Below are 23386 nucleotides of genomic sequence, written 5' to 3'. Positions count from 1 at the left end.
ATTGTCAGAAAAAAGGTCAAGAACGCCTTTATCTGGCATGTTCCAGACAGAGGCCACTCCACCTGCTAGGTCCTGGAGAGAAGGCCACAAGGGGCAGAGCTACCACTGACTCTGGGGGACATAAGGATGAGTAGAATGGTTTTCAGTGGGCACTGAGATTGACACTGTCATCATAGCCTAATCTATACCTGCCTCCATTCTTCATGTGGATTCTTAGATGGTGATCCAAATCTTTCATGCTGCCAACAGTTCTGAAGTGGCAACCTGTATAGCAACAGTTGAACCTCCTCTCCCCAAGGGTCGCTGTATGTTCCTTAGACCCTGAGGGAAAAGCTGTGACAGGCTTTTTGGGCATCACTGCTGTCAGTGGAAAAACAATCTGGTTTTGGAACATAATTATCTAGTTCTGAAGCTGGCTCCCTTTCCACTTCCAGGGCCACCTTGGCAAACTCCTATGCTCAGGATGTGGTTCCTCAGAGCTGACGTGCTGGAGCTTGGCCTGCTTGCACTGTGACACGGAGTGAGGATCGGGGACCAGTGAGTCCCTACAGGTGGCCTGCTGCACACAATAATTCCCAGAGTTCAGAAATCAAGCCCCCTCGGCCTGAGTGCACATGTCCCGGCAATTCTAATGAGGACATTTTAAAAAAACATAATCACCACCATGTCACTTCAACTCACAAAAGTAACAACAGTTAATTACTATCACTTAATATCCAATACTTGGATATTTGGGTTTTTTTTTAAAGTTCCCCAGGTCCTTCAAATGTGCAGCCAAATTTAAGAACCATTCATCTAAAAGCCTGATCAGAATCAGGTTTTTTTAAATTTTCATAAGAAGGTAAGTACCATGTAGTTCCTATGGCAACTCATCAGGAGACACATACCGTCTCCTTGTTCTACTCTGAGCGATGCTGAGATTGCACTGGACTTGCTATGTGCCTCCTCAGACTCACTCAGCCCTTCCTTCTCCCAGGCGTCAGCTATTTAATGAAGAGACCGGCCACCTCATCTCCCAACACCTCTGGTTGTCTCAGACTCCCCAGGAATGAGGGCCACATTTCAGCACAGCTTCCGTTATGCCTACTGCAGTAGAAGGAAGAGGGTCACTGGCACTCAGATTCAACCCAAGCAGACGGAAAGAGGCTCTGGCTGCAGATCACTTTCTTACCCTTCCTCTTCACAACAGATTGTTCTGGAGCACAGTGGTTCCACATAACCTCTCTGGAGGATTCTGCATGACCAAGCAACCTGGCTGTATTTTGTGACTCTCATCAGCTCAGAGCACTCTATGCTGTATTTGCTTTCACGTTTTCCTTATCTCATTTCCGTTTTCCCCCTCATTCCTACTGCCTGGAGACTGCATACCCCAAAGAAGTGCAGCACAAAAGCTTTAACACAGAGTCTTATTTCTACAGTGGTGCGTTTCAAATATTAATGTGCATACAGATCACTGAGGATCTGGCTAAAATACAGATTTGGGTTCAGTAAGCTGGGTAGGGCCTGAGATGTCACATTTCTGCACTGGCTCAAGGTAATGCCAATTTGGCTAGTCTTGGGCCCATACCTCCTGTAACAAGGTTCTAGAGAACTGGGTCTAATAAAAATCTGGCCAGTAGACTCAGATGATGTCACCCTGGTTATAAAGTTCCCTATCAACAGTTCATCTAACAGTTTCAGCATCTTTTAACAATCATTTGCATAGATTAGTCATTCTCAAAGTATGGTCCCAAGATTTGCAGCATCATCATTACCTGGGAACTTGTTAAAAATTCTAATCATTGGGGCGCCTCCCCAGATCTAATAATCAGAAAATCTGGGGAGGGAACAGCCATCTATGTTTTAACAAGCTCTTCAGATGATTCTGATGTATATAAAAGTTTAAGAGCTACTGATGCTTGAATTCTACAGGACTACAAAATAGTGACTATCTAATCTCATCATTCCTTCTGCATCTATTAATGTTTTTTATTTTTATTTTTGGTTTTTTTTGGGGGGGGCAGGTAATTGAATTTATTTATTTATTTTTAGAGGAGTAACTGGGGATTGAACCCAGGACCCTGTGCATGCTAAGCATGTGCTCTACCACTTGAGCTATTTCCACCCAGCTCCCGCCCCAATGTTCTATACAGAAGTTTTCCTCATCAACAATTTAGTGACTCTGTATGGGAAAAGCAACACAAATGCTTGATTCCTTCTTTATTTATCAGTTTTCAAAGTACTGAGCAAGGACCCCATCAACTTCCAATGTTAACCAATAAGATTTGGAGGGAGGAGGATTTTTTAGGGAGTATTTATATACTTAACATGCTTTAATCCTTATAGTCATTATTCTTTATAATGCTCAAATTGTCCCATCTAAGACTGATATGAACCCCTCCAAGCTGACTCCTGTGACTCTAACATAACCCCATTACTCTTTCATAACTTCCTTGCTTTCTGGCACAAGATATATCTGGTTCAACTCATACATTTTTTTTGTCCTAGACCTGGAGAAAACCACTGCTCCAAGAACTGGTTCCTTTTAGTGAAGAATGGCGTTTAGAGAGCATAATCTGTGAGGCAGGGTTTTTAATGCTCCTATGTTATCACCGTCTCCAGAACTTTTCAGTGGACAGAACTAGGAAATAAAATGTTTGTATGAAAAGAAATTATGAGTTCACATTGATATATGCAAGTCTATCCCTCCTTCACTTTTATGTCGAAAATCTTCATTCCAAATGACATTAACTATTTATTTGTTTTATTCTACAGTATCAATTGTCTGTTTACAATAAAACTACTGGACGCATTTAAGAATTCTGCACATCATCATATGGTTATGTCCCCTACTTAATATAAAAGCACCTATTTCCATTTTCCACTTTAATTTTTTAAAATTTAAAACAATTACATGGCCCAAAGTCAAAACTACATATATCAAAGTTCATTAACCAACATGTCCCCTGCATTTGTACTTCTCTCTCCCCCTAGATAATCACCTTTATTAGTTTTTGGTTTATCCTTTCAATGTTTCTTTTTGAGAAAAATATCTGTTTTTATCTAGCTACATATATATATATATATGTACATATATATATGTACACTTTGTTTCATACTTCTTCCTTCCTTGTATCTTTCTCATTCTATGATTTCATGAAGATTATAGGCAGTGGTTTGGTTATCATATTTGCAAGTTTTCCCCCATTCTCTAAGATAAAATCCTAAGCTAGAGGCATGAACTCAATTACACTGTTGTCTACACCTTTTCTCTTTTTATTTATTTAAAACAAATTTTTATTAAAGTGTAGTTAATTTACAATATTAGTTTCAAGTGTACAGCATAGTGACTCAGTTACACATACACATATATATATATTTTTTTCCTTTCAGACTCCCTTCCATTATATGTCATTGTAAGAAACTGAATATGGTTCCCCGTGCTATATAGTAGGTCCCTCCTGTTTTCTTTCAAATATGCTTAAGCTATGATTTTCAAATCTAAAGATCACTTTCTTGATAGAGAATATGCATTCTTTCCATCTTCTGTTAACACTACATAACATGTCTGAAGAAACTAGTTTATCTGTTCTTTTTCTTTCTTGTTCAGAATATAACAAAAATAATTTAGAATGTATTATATAGTTCTTGATAACATCAACTGACAAAATAAACCCTACCTTGGAAGCACTGTGCTTTCTGTAAACTGTGGTGGTCCATTTACCATGTATAGTCCTTCTGATCCTCGGACTAAAGAAAGAAAATGGAAAGAATCACCATTACTTTGATAAATACTCAATTATCATAAATGTCTTAAAAAACAAAAAGCTTTCCATCAAAATATTAATGAAATTATTAAACATTTCATAAAACTAAAGAACATTAGCATTAAAAGAATACATTTTTCTTGCTCTTTTGCATGAAATCATATAACTGCTGAGAAATAAACAGGTAAGGAGTAGATTGATTGTGTTTCCACAAAATCCTCACGTTGAAACCCTAATCCCAGTGCGATGGTATTTGGAGATGGAGCCTTTGGGGGGGTGTTATTAGATCACAAAGGTGGAGTCCTCATGAATGAAATTAGTACCCTTATAAGAAGAGCAAAGAAAATACATGATGATACAGTAGGTTGGCAGTCACCAACCAAAAAGAGGGTCCTCTCCAGAACCCAGCCACACTGGCACCCTGGCCTAAGATTTCTAGCCTCTAGAACTGTAAGAAAGAAATTTCTGTTATATATAAGCTACCAACGAATGTGGTACTTCATTACAGTAGCCTGAACTGACTAAAGACAGGTAATTTCATTCTTATTTTTTTTTCCTATAAAGCATATTCATTTAGTCTCTAAGGAAGCTACTTTACTAAATCTACTCTTATCTGTTTTACAACAAATCTATGCATGTGCATTGAGATACAACATTCATACTTATATTCCTTCATTCAAATGGAAAAAAGTGATCTTAATATTATGTTTTCACATTATTTTATAATCTCATTTTCAAAATTTATGGCTGCTGGAAACAGAATTAGAAGCTGAGTCTAAGTTAAATCTTCTTTGTATCAGCTTACTCTCAAGTAACTTTTATAAATAAAAATTCAAAACTGTTAATTGTCACCAGTGAAAGGCAGTTGTACTGTAGTAGAAAGGACATGAACTCAAAGGCAGACTTCAGTTCCTATCTGGGTGTGGAACCTTCAATACATCACCACCTCTGCCTTTGTGCCCTAATCTGCAAAATGTAAACATTAGAACACTGTGTGCTTTATATAAAATAATAACATGAAAATATAGTCTATATTCATTCGAAGTTCTTAAAAGATGTAAAACATTATTAATGTATTTAAAATTTCTCAAACTAAGAGAACAAGTAGGATGAGACTTTCATTTACTAAGCACCCAATGACAGTAATAACCTAAAAAAATTAAGTGGTAACAAAGTTCAAGATTAAATCAGCAAAACATGTACAGAACTAGATTATTCTTTTTAAAATGGCTGATTTAGAAGTTTCTAAAGCTGAACCAAATAAAATGATTCGCTCATTCAACAAATGATTATTGTGGGGGAAAATACTGTCAAGGCCCCATTTTGAGTACTGACTGGAGATACAACAGGAAGGGAAACAGCCTGAGCCCTGACCTCACTAATCAAATAATTAGTCAAATATATAACTGTGTTTAGTGCTGCCAAGGAAAGTATAAGGGACTACTAGAGTGAGTGATTGGACTTTTGATCTAAAAATGGAAGATTAGGGAAAGCATCCTTGAGTAAATGATTTGTGTGCTGAGATGTGAACGATGAATAGAAGTTAACAAGCAAGGAGAACAGTAACAAGTGCAGAAACTCAATGGCAAGAGCGATGACAGTGTCAGAGGAACGGAAAGAGGCCTGTGTGGCTGGAAGGTGCTGAAGCTGGAGAAGACAGCAGGGCTCAGACCAAGCAGGATCCTGTGGCCTAAGTTAGGCAATGTTGGTCTGTAGCCTAAGAATGGTGGGAAACTTCAAAAAAGTTTTAGGCAGATTTTTAAAAACCAGATTTGGATTGTGAAAAGGTCAATGTGGTACACGGTACAGAAGAGAACCAGGAGGCAGTAAGAGTGGGTGTGAAGAGACTATTCGAGGCGGCTCTGCAGGAGTCCCACAGGAGAGAACACAAGGACTCGCACTAGGGTTGCCAGTGGAAATGGGAAGTGGAGAATAAGTGTTCAATATTTAAGAGAAAAATTGACAGGACTTAGTGATGAGTTACTGTTTTATCAGCTAGAATTCTTGCTAGCAGCAACAGTATAAGAGCTGAAGAAAAGAAAAAGTTTTACTGAAGTCCACGGCAACAATTTCATCTGCTTCCTTTTCTGCCAGCTACTCACAAATCTCCCACTCTTCTCCTGGTTACTTGGAAAGCAGTAGAGCTGGTAGATAGTGGACACTTTGGGCTCCAACTCTGATCTCTACTTCCTTTCCCTTCTCAAGGGACGGTTCTCATAACATGAATTTTCTACCTGTAAATTAATTAGCTCAATTTTCAGATATTGAAAATAATACAGTTAACCTTTCCAAAGTAAATCATTTAAAGTTAGAATGGGGGGAGAGTATAGCTCAAATGGTAGAGCTCATGCTTAGCATGCACGAGGGTCTGGATTAAAAATCAATAAATAAACCAAACTACCCCCCCCCCCAGTACCTGCATTAAAAATCAATAAATAAACCAAATTACCCTCTCTCACCAAAAACAAAAATAAATAAAAAATTTTAAAAAAAGGTCTTTAAAAAAATTTTTTTAAAAAAGGCCACAGACTGAGTGGCTTCATAAAAATAAATAAAACATTTAACATCTTTAAAACAGTTAGAACAAAATAAAATAACTTTGATGAACAAGATAAAAATCTAGGTATTCATGGAGCATCATTCTAGAGGAGATGAAATATAAGTGAGTAAACATTGAATGATGAGTTCCTTGTTACACATTTACAAGTATATAACTGGGCACTATGTTTCCTTATATACTACACTGTGTCACCAAACTGTTGAGGGGTAGTTTGCTCTTGAATAAAATGGAACCTACCAAAGTGTTCTGCATACATCAAAATCTAAGTTCCTCATACCACCATTTACAAGGCTCTATATGATCTAACCCCCACATAGCTCTATGTGCTAGGCATTAGGGATCTTAAAAAAACAAATCCATCACTGCACTCAAGATAATGATTTCAAAGAAGCTCAGTCTCCTGCTATACCTTGAATGAAACAGTGAAGATATCTATTCTAAAACTCTGTAATACATTTAAGAAACATTTTGTACCACTGCTTCCTGGCTTTTTGGCTAAGACTAAATGCAGAAAAATTTTGTGACAGAAAATGTTTTCCTAGAAGACTTGAAAACTATGAAGTTTAATTCTTTTTTTTCTTTTTTCCCCCTTTTTCCAAACTTTTTTTAAGAATTGAAGTATAGTTGACTTACAATGCTGTATTAGTTTCTGGAATACAGCATAGTGATTCAGTTATACATATATATATTTTTTTCATTATAGATTACTACAAGTTATTGAATGTAATTCCCTGTGCTATGCAGTAAGTCATTGCTAATCTATGAAGTTTAATTCTTTAGCATCAAAAATTCTCAATGGCTTCTCAACCTTTTGTCTAAGGTCAAACGTTGCATCAAAATTCTCTTACAACACAGGCAAAGCTGTGCTCTTTCTTGTCACCGAACTAATCCCTGTTACAATATACTATATGATACATTATGATTTAGAAGAAAATAGGCCACTCTTTTCTTAATACTATAATTAAGGTTTTAACAAACATTTATTTGAGGAATTAATAAAAAATGAATTTCCCAAACTAGGGAATTTATAGTGATCAGATTACACGTTATCACTAGGTTACATAAAATTCTGTCAGCCTAATGAGATCCCTCTCACAAGCTGCAGTGGCAATTTAACTCACTAAGAGCTCTTTCAGAATTCTCATATTCACCTAGGAAAACAAAATGGACGATTGTCAATATACTCCCAATGAAGCCACAGTATATTTTTCAAATGTTGCATATGATTTGATGAAACCATGTTTCATTGCCTTGGCTGGAAGTCCCAAGAATATATGCCTAAAGTCACTGCCAAAAAAAGAAAAAAAAGGTTTCTCCCATTCATCTCAGCTTCTTGTGTTCTCATGACACTTGTAACCAGTGACCTTGGTCCTCTATATTTTTTGACTTTGTCATCATTACTGACCACAATCTTTACCTGGAGAAAATTCAAAGCTTTTGTATGTTATACTAAAGTGGTGGCTGTACCTCAGAATCTATGAAGGAATCCATGAAGATAGCCTTCTGGCCACAGCAGTGGGAACTTTCAGGTATTCACGGCAACCAGTACAGGTACAAGGTTTTTTGTTTGCAAAATTTCTATATCATACCTACATCTCAAACTAAGCTATGCAGAAGATCCCCAAAGAGTTGCTGTAGACTGAATGTGTATCCCCACCCCAAATTCATATAACAAGATTTAATTCCTTTTTTTCGAGAGAGAAGCAAGATGGTGGAGTAGAATGATGCTGGTAGCTCACCCTCTCCCACAAATACACCAAAACTCACATCTACGGACCTGCTCAGCCAACCAGAACACCTGCCGAACTCCAACAGAACATCGCCCTCTTTGAAAGACAAAGACGCCAAAAGTCTGGTAGGAGTAAAGGAAAAAAGAAAGAAGAAAAAGCAAAAAGGTGTGGGACTGGTCTCGCAGGGAGAGAGTGGCAAAGGAGGACTGGCACTGGTTCGCTGGGTCTCCCATCTCCAATGGAGAGGCCAGCGGGACGGAGGGGGAGACTCTGAGGCTCAGATCTGCCCCGAGCACCCCTTGAACAGAACTGAATTAAAAGGGCACAAAGGGTCCCCGCGACACCCAGCCTGAGACACAAGCCAGCAGCTGGGGCCAGGCCAGGCTGCCCGAGCCAGGCGGAGGACTGGGGTGGCTGCACAGAGGCATCCCCAGGGGACTGCAGGGTGCTGCGCACCCTGGCTGGGAGGAGATACAGAGCAGAACCACCTCGGTCCCCCATAAATTGTGAAAAAAGCAAAGCAAAATGGCTGGTGTGCCCTGGGGGGAGGGGCGCTGTAGCCTTTGTCTCCTCAGACCTGCGCTGCCGTTACTGGCGCTTCTCTCGAGAAGAGAGGTGGGGCGCAGCCACAGCGGCCATCTCCTGTGCGCAGCTCCCGGGCAGGGGCGGGGCCGAGACCTGAATCCGTGGGATCTCCACAACCTCCTAGGCAGGACTGAGACTTGTTCACAGCCCAAGGAAGATAGGCTCTTTCTGCCCTGGCACCTCAGAGAACTTGCGCCGCCAAGACAAACAAGGAGCTGAGATTTGGCATGGAGCAGGGGTGGGGCCGTTCTGCAGTCCTCCCTGAGCCCACCTTCCGAGCGCCGACCCGAGGCGGAGTGGGCAGCTGCACAGAGCAGCGCCGGGAGAGGGCGGGCGGCCTCCCGCCTTCCTGGCAGGAACGGAGCACCTGACCACAGTGCTGGGAGGGGGCGCGATCTGCCCACCTGCCTCCACCCAAGCGCAGCATCTGACTGCAGCATCAGGAGGGGGAGTAACCCGCCCGCCCACCGAGTAAGAGCTCAGCATGTGACCCAGTGTTAGGAGGGGGCGCAATATGCTAGCCGACAGCCAATGGGAGCAGCGCAGACGAGGGTGCCAACAGAGGGCCTCTGAAAACAGCAAGCTGAGTTCACAAAACAGGGCGAAGACACAAAGACCTCTCAATAAAATCATTAAGAGCACACCGTCTCCTGGAGAACTAGGTAACTGATACCCCTTAAGCCACAGTGCCAGAGAGATATGAGCAATATGAAGAAGCAGAAGAACCACTCCCAATTAAAAGATCAAGAGAAATCCCCTGAAAGCACGATCAAGGAAATAGACATTGATGGCCTACTAGATCAAGATTTCAAAAAAGGAGTGATCAAAGTACTGAACGAACTAAAAGAAATAGTGTTTGGAGATATAAAATATGTCAAAAATGAAACAGAAGCTATAAAGAAGAACCAAGTAGAATTAGTAAACTCATTTGCTGAGATGAGAACTGACCTAAAGGCTGTACAAAGCAGGCTAGATAATGCAGAGGAACGAATAAGTGACCTAGAAGACAGGAAAACAGAAAGCACCCAATCAGAACAGCTGAGAGACTAACAAATAAAAAACAATGAAAACAATATAAGGGACCTACGGGATAATAGAAAGTGTGCCAATCTACACATAATACGGGTTCCAGGAGGGGAAGAAAGAACAAAGGGGATTGAAAAGGTATTTGAAGAAATCATGACTGAAAACTTCCCAAACCTAAAGGAATCAGATATCCAAGTACAGGAGGCTCAGAGGGTCCCAAACAGGAAGAATCCAAACAGACCCACACCAAGACATATCATAATCAAGATGGCCAGAGTCAAGGATAAAGAAATGATCCTAAAGGCAGCAAGAGAAAAACAAAGAGTGACTTACAAGGGAACCCCCATAAGGCCCTCAGCTGATTTCTCTACACAAACACTACAGGCCAGAAGGGAGTGGCAAGATATATTTAAAGTCCTGAATGAAAAAATGATGCAGCCTAGGATACTCTATCCAGCAAGGCTATCCTTTAGAATAGAAGAAGAGATAAAGAACTTCACAGACAAGCAAAAACTAAAAGAGATTAGCAACATTAAACCCATGCTAAAAGAAATATTGACAGGTCTACTCTAAATAGAAAAGAAGCAGGATGCTACAAAAATGAGAAACTCATAACTGGAAAGGAGATAACTGCCATGAATTACAAAAAGAATAAAGACAAAATGTAAAAGAAGACATCTAAATCATTAAGAGTGGGAGAGGGAAGCAAGGAAAGCCACTGTGGAAAACAATATGGAGATTCCTCAAAAGACTAGGAATAGACTTACCATAGGACCCAGGAATCCCACTCCTGGGCATCTATACAGAAGGAACCCTACTTCAAAATGACACCTGCACCCCAATGTTCATAGCAGCACTATTTACAATAGCCAAGACATGGAAGCAGCTTAGATGTCCATCAATAGATGACTGAATAAAGAAAATGTGGTATATTTATACGATGGAATACTATTCAGCCACAAAAACTGACAACATAACGCCATTTGCAGCAACATGGATGTTCCTGGAGAAATTCATTCAAAGTGAAGTAAGCCAGAAAGAGAAAGAAAAATACCATATGAAATCGCTTATATGAGGAACCTAAAAAAAACCAAAACAAAAACAAAACAAAAAAACAAAGAAACAACAAACATAAATACAAAACAGAAACAGACTCATAGACATAGAATACAAACTTGTGTTTGCCAAGGGGATGGGGAGGGAGAAGGGACAGACTGGGATTTTAAAATGCAGAATAGATAAACAAGATTATACTGTATAGCATAGGGAAAAATATACAAGATCTTGTGGTAGCTCATAGCAAAAAAAAAAGTGACAATGAATATATATATTTATGTAAGACTGAAAAATTGTGCTCTACACTAGAATTTGACACAACATTGTAAAATAACTATTACTCAATTAAAAAATGTAAAAAAAAAAACCGAAAAACAAAAAACAAAACAAACAAAACAAAAAACCACCACCACCACCAACAAAAAACACTTAATTCCTAAAGGATTTGAAGGGGCTTTAGGGAGATAAATAGGTCATAAAGGCAGCCCTTATGAACAGGATTAGTGCCCTCATGAACGAGGCCCCAAAGAGTTCCTTTGTCTCTCCCACCTTGTGAAGACACGGGAGAATGGCTGCCTGTGAACCTGTAAGCAGGCACTCACCAGACACTGGACCTGTCAGTGCCTTGATCTTGGACTTCCCGGTCTCCAAAACTGTGAGAAATAAATTTCTGTTGTTTATAAGCCACCCAGTCTACGGTATTTTTGTTACAGGAGCCAAAATGAACTAAGAAAGGAGCAGGGAGGCAAAACTCCCACTTAACCCACACTTCTTCTTTCTTTCTTTCTTTTTTTTTTTTTTTTTTAACATTTTTTATTGATTTATAATCATTTTACAACCCACACTTTTTCATGCAGATTATTAACCCAAAATCTCAGAGGGCAATATTGACACAAAAATCAGGGTGAAAAGTGCCATGTTTTTCTTGCTCAAATAGCATTCAGTCTAATGTTGTTTTCAATTACTGGTTTTAGTTCCTGGAGAAGCAAAATCCTGAGTCAAATTAATCAAATGCTTTTCAACATGCACATATTCACATTCTAAATAAGAAAAACTTTAAAAACAAAAACTCAAAGGTTACATGTTCTGTGATTTCACTTATGTAACACTCTTGAAATGACAAAGTTATTGTAATAGATGACAGATCAGTGGTTGCCAACGCTTACAGTTGGCAGGAGGGTCTGACTATAAAAGAGTAACATCTTTGTGGTGATGAAACAGTTCTATATCCTAATAGTGGTGGTTATATGAATCTACACATGTGATAACATTTCTTAGCACAATATATACACACACAAATTGGTAAAATCCAAATAAGGATAGTAGTTTAATAAATACTACCATACCAGTGTCAATTTCCTGGTTTTAATAATATACTATAGTTATATAAGACATTATCATTGGGGAAAGCTAGGTGAAGGGTAACCGGGAACTCTACTGTTTTTGGCAAATTCTTATAAGTCTTAATTTGTATTTAAAAAAAGGCTTTTCATAAACCTACCATTTTCTTTTTAATTCATTTTTTTAAACCTACCATTTTTTTTCACTTCAAAAACCAGAATTTTATAACTGGCAGAGACATTTCCATTACACCAAAAAAAAAAAAAAAAAAACAAAAAAAACAAAAAAAAACACCTAGAAATAACTTTTTTTTGAAATAAACTTAACCAAGGAGGTTACCTACCATTTTTTAAAGTAATGTTTTGCTCACAATATGGCAAGAAATTAAACTAATCAAAAGTTTTTCAACATTTCTTAAGAATGGTTTTGCTTGGGAATACTGGACAAAAGTGTTAAATTAAAATTAAAATAGACCCAAGATTTTTGTACTAAGGTAAAAACATATTCCACAAGACAAAAGTATACATGAAAGCCACGTTAATACTGATGATACATTGGTTCCCATAAAGTAGACAAACTTCTTGGTACATGATGCTTTACAATAGGTATGTCTATTTTAGGGGAACTAATTATCAATTGAATTCATCCTAAAAATTATAGTGACTCATTACATTTTTGTTCATACATATAGTTTTGTTCACACACACATTACTTAAAGCAAATATTTTATTTCACACTTCCCTACATAGAAGCAAAACTGAGAAAGTGCTGCAAGACATTTTGGAACCACTAAGATACTATACTGGATTCCCAGTTTAAGCAACTTAAACAAATGTGAATACATGGATAGACAAAGTTTATCAGAAGAAACACAAAATCAGGTTCATAACAGAACATAAACTGCATTATAGGTACATAAAGGCAAAAATAAATATGGACTCAAAAACTCTTTAATAACTGAAACAATTTTTCTATATTCCTAATGAGGAATTCATTTTAATTATAAGCGACTAAACGTAAGACTGTGAATAAAATGTAGGAGTAGCTTAATACAGTGTATTGACCCTTGCTATAATTCCTTCTTTTTAATGCTTTTCCCTTTTAATCAAAAGGGATCAACAATATGTTCTATTAGAAAGAAAAATCTAGAATGCACAGTACTTTGCATTAAAGCAACAAATAAATGCCAGAGTTCCACACAGAATAGCTGCTTAAAAACAATAATTACATAAAATATTGTACCTATATTATATCTTTTTAAAACTTAACTAGTCTTTCTAGATACTCACATACCATTTATTGCTCTAGGCCTGAGTTAATATGAGAAAACAGTTACTGGGCTTCAGCAAACAAAGGGCCCATGCCAAAGATACGATGATTATTCCTTTTTTTAAAAAATTTTAAAATGTAATTTAACTTAATTTAATTTTTTAAACATTTTTTATTGAGTTATAGTCATTTTACAATGTTGTGTCAAATTCCAGTGCAAAGCACAATTTTTCAGTTATACATAAACATACATATATTCATTATTACATTTTTTTTTGCTGTGAGCTACCGCAAGATCTTGTATATATTTCCTGTGCTATACAGTATAATCTTGTTTATCTAAACAATATGGAACACTTCACGAATTTGCATGTCATCGTTGTGCAGGGGCCATGCTAATCTTCTCTGTATCATTCCAATTTTAGTATATGTGTTGCCAAAGCAAGCACTGATGATTATTATAATATACTTTTTCCAATCCTTACAACCACTGAAATATATATAAATTTAGAAAAATAACTCAATTTTGATTATCTTAATGGCTTCAACTAGGCAAGCTGATTGGACAATATGGTCTTCATGTAAGGACCATTAATGATCTACATGCCTAGCATCCAGGCTCCCCCTTTAAGGAGACTTTTAGGAAATATCCAGGGGTGAGAATATAATTAGTCTTGGTGACCTGATTAAAAATGGACTAATTCACAGAATGGCCATCATTCAAAAGTCCACAAATGATAACTGCTGGAGAGGCTGTGGAGAAAAGGGAACCCTCCTACACTGTTGGTGGGAATGCAGTATGGTGCAGCCATTATGGAAAACAATAGGGAGATTCCTCAAGAAACTAAAAACAGACTTACCATATGATCCAGCAATCCCACTCCTCGGCATGTATCTGGAGGGAACTAAATTTCAAAAAGATACATGCACCCCAATGTTCATAGCAGCGCTATATACAATAGCCAAGACATGGAAACAACCTAAATGTCCATTGATAGATGACTAGATAAAGAAGCTGTGGTAGATATAAAATGGAATACTACTCAGCCACAAAAAATAATAAAATAATGCCATTTGCAGCAACATGGACAAACCTGGAGATCGTCATTCTAAGTGAAGCAAGCCAGAGAGAGGAAGAAAAAAACCATATGATATCACTCACATGTGGAATCTAAAAAAAAAAAAAAAAAAAGAAAGAAAAGGAAAAGAAAAAAGAAGACACTAATGAACTTAGGTACAAAACAGAAATAGATTTACAGATACAGTAAACAAATTTATGGTTATCTGGGGGAAAGGAGGTTGGAAGGGATAAATTGGGAGTTCAATGTGTGCATATAACTACTATATGTAAAATAGAAAACAAATCTCTGCTGTATAGCACAGGGAACTATATTCAATGTCTTATAGTAACCCATAATGGAAAAGAATATGAAAGCAATTATATGCATGTATATGTATGACAAACATTATACTGTATACCAGAAACTGATGCACTGTAACTGACTATATTTCAATTGAAAGAAAGAAAAGAAAGAAAGAACGAAAGAAGAAAGAAAGAAAGAAAGAAAGAAAGAAAGAAAGAAAGAAAGAAAGAAAGAAAGAAAGAAAGAAAGGAAGAAAGAAAGAAAGGAAGAAAGGAAGAAAGAAAGAAAGAAATTCAAAGATGAGCAAGAGCCGAGCCAAGCCAAAGACAGCCAGCCTCGAGACTGGCACCAATACTAATGTACTCTTTCTTTTGGGGCTGCTGAGCTGGTTGAATGGAAACATGGAGCTCCCAATTAGGACATTAACCTGAGAATAAATTTAATCAAAAAGAAAGCAAGAGCCTAGGGATGAATAAAAACAGATTTCTGGAATCATGTGAGTACCTGGGTGTAACATTAGAAGCTTTAACATTATATGAGATTAAAAAATCCCCTTTTCACCTGCTTTAGCTTTTTGTCATTTCCAATTAAAAATCATAACTAATAAAATTTACTGTATAATATTTAATTATTCACAACTTCAAAATTCCATGAGTGTAAGTTTAAAAAAGGATTTTATAAGTAAAATAATCTATTATTAACTAAAATACCTATACTAAAAATGTTTAAAAGATTAATCAGTGTGCTCTAGTGAGAGAAAAATGGACCATCGGGTTGAATGATTGAATATAATCCTGACTCTGCCAATTTGCCATGTGAATCTGACAACTTAATTTCTATGGGCCACTATGAGAATACAAGCAGCAGACTGACTAGATGACCCTTAAGCTCTTACTAAGTCCTTGATTTTAAGCACTGTAAGAAGATTGTCATTCTTGATTAATTTGACTACATATAAAGTGGCTATCCTTCATTAATTTAGCCCTCCATTAAACATACAATGTCTATTATTTACCAGGCATTGTACCTGGTACTGAGAAGACACCAATGAATAAGATTCTGCCTCTGCCATTAAGAAGTTCACAATCTAGCAGGGGAGAAAAGTATCTAAACAACTAGATATTATCCTCCATGATAAGTGGGGAAAAAAAATCAAGTATTTATGAGGTTCAAAAACAGCCTGGTGAGAGACTATCTGTGAAGACTGACAAAAGACTTCACAAAGTAATGATGTCTAAAATGAAATTCAAAAGATAAAAAGAAGTCAGCCAAATCAAGAGAAAGACGATAGTCCTAGATTGAGGAAATAGGCTGTTCAAGGGTTTTATAAGCAGTTCAATATTGATGGAGAACAAAATAGGATGAGGTGGCATGGAATAAAATGAATGCCAAGAGCTATTCAGGGATTATAAAGAGTTCCATATACTATGCTAAACAGGATGGAATTCATCCTGTAATCAGTGAGGAGCCACTGTAAGGATTTCAAAAGGGAAAAAAACGGATCAGATCTTTAAATGTACGAATTTTTAAATTAAAGTTCAAATAAGCATTTAGTATTCCAAAATTGTGAATAACATAAAAACTACCTTTATGAAGCTACAGGAAAAAATTCATTTAATTATGTAATTATGCTGTTTAAACAGTATCTGTCTGGCATGTTATCTACCAAATTGTAGTCAGTATTTGATAAGTGTTTGATGAATGAACTGTGGTAGTCAGACTGAATATGAACGGGCATGGTGTTTAACAACAAAGGTCTCAAAATGGAGAACGGCAAAAAGTGCAAAGGTTTTTAAGGGTCCTTTCAAACCTCAGGAGAAATAAACCCTTTCCTCAAAAGTAGACAACCTTGTTTCCTCAATGGCTTTTTTTCTTTCTATATGTTATTAAATTATTGGTGACTTAAATCAGAGCCTTGTTTTCCCTCTTAACTCTCTTCGCCTTACTTGATATCCATATATGAGATTCCCAGCCATCACTCTAATCTAGAGTCATCGCAGACATTGTCCAAGACTAAGTTTATTATCTTCTCCAACATTATAAACTCTGCCTCAGCTTCAAAACCTAATGTTCTAACGTTGCTGCTTTATAATGCTCACTGCTACCTCCCCCAGACCAGTCTTATTTACTTAAAGCCTACTCTACCATAACTCCACTCGCGCTACTCAGTCCTCCAAACTTAATTAAAGCAACAAGCACAGAATCTGGCATTACTTAAATTCAAGTGTATTTAATAAGTGTGGTTATTCTAGTAGATTAAGTCAAATGTTTATGTTTTTTCCCTATTACAGAGCTAAATGACTCCACGCTGTCAACAGATAGGCGTTCGTGTAATACCAGTATTGCAGACCCACGGTAACAAACTCCACTAGCACTCTGTTCATAGGCCCCTTCCTCTATTCCTTCAGAACTTGAAGCGTCAGGAAAGAATGATGGATGGGCAAAGGGGTGGGTGGGGGAAGAATGCTGGAGCCCAGAGGCGGAGGCCTCACTTCCGACTGCCACGCTACACCAATTCCAAGAGGTCCCCCGGCCTTCCGCAAGCCACAAGAAAAGGCGAATAGGACTCCAAGGCTTCTCGGGTGGTCAATAAGGGGAAAGACACAAAAAATATTGCTCTGAAGAAACAGTCTCTTGCTCGTTCAGAACTCACCCGTCAGGAGCGGCGTGGACGGCGCCATCTTGTGCCGGAAAGAGAAACTCATACGCTTGGGTCAGAGTTCACGACAACCGAACCCGGCCCCAACACGTCTCCCCCGGCGTGGAGGCGGCGAACAGGTGTTTCCGGGGCTACCAGCCTCGGAGCCAATTCACTTCCGGTTGGAGAGAGACGAGGCAAAGGAGCCCGAATGCGCACGCGCAGCTCTAAGGCTCTACTATTCGGAGCGTGGGAGGGCAGAGCTACGGCCGGTGCTCCTGCCTTCACCCTCCCTCTCTCTCTTTCTCAGCAGGCGGAGCTCGCACTTCCGCGGGGCGGAGCCCGCCCAGTGCTGACGTTGGCATCCGAACCCGAAGTAGTTCGCGGCGACGGGCTGCACTGTCCGGTTGTTGCGTTGCGCTTCCTTCCTCTTAGTCCACGCTCCAGGCGGCGGCCAGAGCGGCGGCGCGAGAATATCGCGGAGGCCTGCTTTCCTCCTCCCGAGTGGCCGCCTCGCTCGCCGGACAGCCCTGTGTCGTCAGCTAGTCGGCGGCCCGTGCCTCGCTAGCGCTCAGCCCCCCGCGCCCGCCGCGCCCAGGCCCAGGGACCCGAGCTAGCTTCCCGCCTGAGAGCCTTCTCGCTCCGGCGGCGCGGGCACCGGGAGCGGAGCGTCGGTCGCGGCGGCCCGAGAGGAGGCCAGCGAGTGAGACCGAGGGGTGGCCGGGGCAGGTGGTCGCGCCGCGAAGATGGTCGCCAAGCAGCGGATCCGTATGGCCAACGAGAAGCACAGCAAGAACATCACCCAGCGCGGCAACGTCGCCAAGACTTCGGTAAGGGACGAGTGGGAGCCCCTCTCGGTTCCGCAGCCGGGTCTAAGGCCCGGGCCCAGGGCCGCGTCGAGCTCTCCTCCCCAGACCCGGGCGGCTCAGGAGCCCGACGCCGCGAGCTGGACGCGAAGCTGGGAGCTCGGGGAGGTGGGAAACTCGGGAACGGTGAGGGGACCCAGCGACCTGGCCGGGGTGCAGGCGGTGGGAGCCCGGGTCAGAGAGGTTTTTTGCATTAGAAACCGTGGATTTTCCTTTTTGCAGAGAAATGCTCCCGAAGAGAAGGCGTCTGTAGGACCCTGGTTATTGGCTCTCTTCATTTTTGTTGTTTGTGGTTCTGGTAAGTGTTTTGGGGACGACCATCGGGTAGGGTATTGGGTGACGGGGTTGGATGACGTGGTGACCCATCAATGGTGAATTCTACCCGCGTCTTCTCAACCCACCTGCCGGGAGCTCCGCATAATTCTATTTCATCTGAACCAAATTACTCGTCCCACATATGCACAGAGGGTGGTGCTCTAGAAACTTCTCCCAGCTGGATTTGAGCTCACAGGAGAGCAGAAAAAGGAGGTCAGGTCTTTAGTAATGGTCAAGTTGAAAGAAATTTAGACCAAAACAAAAATATGTCTAGGAATGAGAATGTAGAATATTTTGCAACGTTTGTAAAAGAGAAGCCTATGAACATTATGTACATATGGATGTTTGAACCTAATTTAACATGTTCCAGAATGTAATGTCTTTATGTCAAAACTGTGTATATTTTATAAAGTAAAGCTACTGTGAAGAATTGATTTACTATAGAGGAAATGTACCTTGTTGGCAATTTAATGTGTGAGACAAATGTTTTTAGTTTAATTAAAGAAGCGTTTGACATATGGTAGGAAAAATTAGTTACGAGGGCAGACTGCTTTCAGAGTAGTAGACTCTTGCCTCTGCAAGTGGATTACAGAATGCCTTTCCTCTCTTCATTTATCATCTTAACATGCAAGCTGTTAATACGGAAGTACGTGTTTCTATTTTCCACATTCTGACATTTTAAAGTTACTGAGGTTTCTCTTAAACATTTTATTTTGCCTGTCTCCTAAACGTTCCAATTGGAAGCTTTCCTGATAAATGGCCAAGAGCCAAGCGTTTTATGTAAGCTAAAGATTATTGAATTTCAGCTTTGTTAGAGTGAGGAAACATGCGTATATAACAGGCCAAGTATACTTAATATTTAGGCTTAAACCAAAATAATTATGTGCTAGAAAAACCTGTTTGCTTTGGTGCTTTAGTTTCTTTCTAAAATGACTACTTATTTTGCTGTCTTAGGCATTTAGGCATAAAATTCAGGGAAACTCAGACAAAAAATAACTTATGGACATTTTGTTGTTCTGTTAAAGGAGGCCTGTCTTTACTTCGTATTACTATGAAGTTACATAGCATTTGCAAGTAATTGTAAGGGTACTCTTGGGTTTTTGAACTACCTTAATAAATATTTGTCAGTTGCTAGGCCTGTTGTATTCAAAGCATGCTTTAATATTTGCTCTTTCTCTTTACAGCAATTTTCCAGATTATTCAAAGTATCAGGATGGGCATGTGAAGTGACTGACCTTAAGATGTTTCCATTCTCCTGTGAATTTTAACTTGAACTCATTCCTGATGTTTGATACCCTGGTTAAAAACAACTCAGTAAAGCATCCTGCCTCAGAATGACTTTTCATATCATCCTTCATGTGTCATTCCAAGGTTTCTTCACAAGTCATTCCAAGTTTTCTAGTCCATACCACAGTGCCTTGCAAAAGCACCACACGAATAAAGCAATAAAATTTGATTGTTAAGCTACAGTAGTGGGCCCTACTTATTCAGTCAGTAAAGAGTAAGTCTTTAAAATGTGGTTATTAGAGAACAATATAGATAATTAGACTAAATCTGTGTAGACAAGGCCTAGATTTTATTAACCCTAATGTGTAGATGCAATTAGCTTAATTTAAAATTTGGAATCTTACAGTTTTTATATAGCTAGGCACTTTATTACTATCTCTTGAATTGAAAGCACACTCCCGTATAGGGTCATGTAACTGTCCTGTAATAAGGTGCTTATAAATGGAACAACTACACAGTTTAGCCTAGTTTTCCCACAATCTTTAGCACCTAAAATGTTTTAAAAAGCTTCTAAATGCCTATATAAAGGGAGATGCTTATAGCCACAACGTCTGTTTTAACAATATTATTTCTATTACACTACCTTGGATTTTGCATGAGCGAATATACTAACCTAAGATGCTATAAGAAAACTTGGTTGAGCATTTTGTAACTTAGTCACTTCAGTTTCACTAAAAGCAACCATGGTGGAGTAAAGTCAGGGAAAGTTCGTTTATGTCACCGTTGGTTTCACCAGAATTACTTTAATATATCAAAGGGGTCTATTATGCCGGACAACATTTTAGGGAAAAATACTACTAAAAACGGATGCCTCACCTGGATATACTGTTGAGTCCAACGTGCCATAACACATCTTACCAGGTTAATAGCACTTTTAACACCAAAAAAAGGCACATCAACTAAAAAGTTACACTTAGTTTGGAAATGCTCTTTCTTGATCTATGATTAAAATTTTGTTAGGGTACTAGATACATAAAAGTGTCATGTGAAATTAAATGGATTTACTGATAAGGGTCAGTCTTTAGTCTTCTGTATGATTTTATAGGTTATGATTGATCAGACTTCTTTTTACTAATGGTAAGGGTGAGTGATAAGGCAGGTTTTTTTTTGTTTTGTTTTGTTTTTTGACTTTCTGGTACTGTTGAAAGTTGTAAGTATTGGCTATTTAAATACTCAGCCATAACTTGAAAAAAGCCTGAGAGGTGTCTATGTGTTAATGAATTGGAAAGAAAGCTGCTTGCTTTGTTAATTGCCTCAGGATATCTCTTTAAAATAAGCTGTTTTAAGAGAAACAGATGGGAAATCTGCTACCTAGTCTATACACAGCGTGAACCTCAGAGCTTCTGATACCCCTAAGTATGGGAGGAAGTGAGTGAGAGGAGTGGTTAAGGACGTTTCGGAACTTGACTGCTCGGGAATAGGAATCAGCTGACCTTGGCCAGTAGGTTTTTATCTGCATTGTCACCTGCCTTTCTCACCCAGGAAATCAATACCTGCACTTGTTTCCCTCTTCAAAACAAGTGTCTTGGTTAACTAATTTTATTTTATTGTAACTTTAAAAGTGAAAGTTACTGTTCTAAATTCATAGCAGGTGCCTTATTCTTTGCTTTGAGTCAAATCATTCCATGTCAGAATTTCCCTTGATTTACTTAGATAATTGGCTTTAAGGTGTGGGTTTTTTTTTTCTTTTTAAATGTACAGTGTTTTAATTTGACTGTTAAATTGTTATAGTGAGCAATCATTTTACAGATGTAAAGTTGCATTCCCTTTGTATTCTTGTGTAATTACCAATTGAGTGCATTTTCTATTAAGGATGGATTATGCATGTTTGGGTCAATGAAAGCTATGTCTTATTTGATTTATCCTTTAAAAATAAAGTTCCCTGAATATTTGATGCCTTCTAAAAGAAAATGACTTTATAGGGTTCTTATCTGAGTATACTTTTTTTTATAGTTAATAGAAAATGATTTTAAAGAACGCCTGGTATTATGTTGTACTTGAGTTAAAATAGTACCCAGAGGCACAGATGTAAGGTTTATAACTAGGATTAGGTAGCAAGAAAAATACATAAAAGCACAATGAATTAAATACTTCCCCGTCTAGGATTTATCCTCATCTCATTGTTTGAATCTGGTTCAAGGAAAAAGCACAGTTTTTTAAATCTCCTTTTCCCAATTGAATTTTATATATCATCTAATGTTGAATACAGTGTGAGAATAAATATTTTTTGTTGGGGTTGTCTACATTATCCAATTACTCTTTGTACTTTAGCTATAATGGGTTGAAGGAATTGTTAATGATTTCATTGTATCTATTGGGTTGTATATAATGTTGCTCAGAATAATTGAGTGGGCTTCCAAAATAAGTGAAGATTTTCATTGTAAAAGGATGCATTGTAATGGGCTTTGATTTACATTAAAGAAACATATATATTCACCTGCAGGGCCATGGTTCTTCTCACTAAGGTTCCTGGAGTTTGGTTGGCACAAAGGACTAACTACCATGTAGCACTGGATTATGTTCTTGGGAGGCTCATCGACAAAATTTTAGCATCTGTAAAATTTAGGACATCATCAAAGTTTCCACTTAGAAATTGTTCTGAAGTTTGATTTACCTTTACCTACCTTTATAGTTTTTTTCTTTAACTTGTCATTTTAGATGCAAACCACAACTTCAAGAGGCAGGAATTGGGTTCAGCAAATTCTGCAACCCTCCCTCAGAGAATCCTTCCCTGTCTAAATACAGGCCCACTCTAGCTGCTTGTACTTTCTTCGAGTTATGTTAGGACAAAAATGTCCTAATTTGGAAAGAGTGGTAATGAACAATAAAAGGCTAGGCTTCAAGCTGAAGAGACAAATTCAACTGTCTGGACTTAGTTCAAAGTAAATTCTGATACATCACAGAATCATAAAGATAGAAATGACATGGGAAATGTAGTCCAACTGCCTCAATATACAGATAAGTTAAAAAAATCCATTTATTCAATTAAGATTAAGTACCATGTGCCACACCTAGAGAGAGAGCTGTGACTACAAAGTCGCAGCACATGTGTTTTTCAGTCCAGGAGTGAGGAAAAACAATAAAAGGAAAAATGGCCTTAATTGTGACAGGTATTTCAAAGGAAAAGTAAAACCAGATCAATGGTGTCTTTGCCCTCCCAGAGCTAGTGGAGGAAGAGCAGAAACCAGAACCAAGGTTTCCTGATCTCTAGAAACCATAGGAGTGATTGCAAAACATCCACACACAACACTTCTGTTTTCATGAGCTCTTTGCTTCTGCTTTTAGAAATGCTTGGACATTTTCATGTTGCCAATTTAAAGAAGAAAGAAAGAAAAAATAATTTGTCCTTTTATGGATGCAATTCCTGTTGAAAATGAATTTGTGACATTTATCATTGGCATTTCCTGGACAGTACAAAATTAACAAAGATCAATTCAGTAATGTTACTCACTAACATACTCGAGTACATTTGAAAAAATATTTATGTGTGATGTTAAAAAATATTTTTTATGTGCTAGCCTAGTAGTCAAAAAAATAGTCATGTGCCCTCCACAGATACAACGTTTCGGTGAATAAAGCGTGGGTGACTCTTTTTCCAGTGTG

General features: G+C 38.5%; 2 protein-coding genes and 1 non-coding gene across 3 annotated transcripts in view; 1 reads left to right on the top strand and 2 right to left on the bottom strand.

Moving 5' to 3' along the window:
- Positions 1-17482, bottom strand: part of EIF2A (eukaryotic translation initiation factor 2A) — a 40424-nt gene extending 22942 nt beyond the window's left edge. Inside the window, exons 1-2 of the mRNA XM_010986848.3 lie at positions 17331-17482; positions 3660-3729 (exon numbers count right to left, since the gene is read on the bottom strand). Of these exons, the coding sequence (XP_010985150.1) occupies positions 3660-3729; positions 17331-17382 (122 nt within the window). The 5' untranslated portion in view covers positions 17383-17482. The remainder of the gene's footprint in view (positions 1-3659; positions 3730-17330) is intronic.
- On the bottom strand, positions 13656-13762 carry LOC116155854 (U6 spliceosomal RNA). The gene has a single exon (XR_004139749.1). It is a non-coding gene; the product is annotated as a U6 spliceosomal RNA (small nuclear RNA).
- Positions 17483-18003: 521 nt separating the features above from the next.
- SERP1 (stress associated endoplasmic reticulum protein 1) lies at positions 18004-22219 on the top strand. The gene is made up of 3 exons (XM_031449258.2): positions 18004-18145; positions 18404-18479; positions 19681-22219. The coding sequence occupies exons 1-3, from the start codon at positions 18062-18064 to the stop codon at positions 19719-19721; spliced, it is 201 nt and encodes a 66-aa protein (XP_031305118.1). The 5' UTR covers positions 18004-18061; the 3' UTR covers positions 19722-22219.
- Positions 22220-23386: the final 1167 nt, after the last annotated feature.

The sequence above is a fragment of the Camelus dromedarius genome, chromosome 2, assembly GCF_036321535.1.
Source record: "Camelus dromedarius isolate mCamDro1 chromosome 2, mCamDro1.pat, whole genome shotgun sequence".
Classification (NCBI taxonomy): domain Eukaryota; kingdom Metazoa; phylum Chordata; class Mammalia; order Artiodactyla; family Camelidae; genus Camelus; species Camelus dromedarius.
This window is presented reverse-complemented; position numbering and strand designations above follow the sequence as displayed.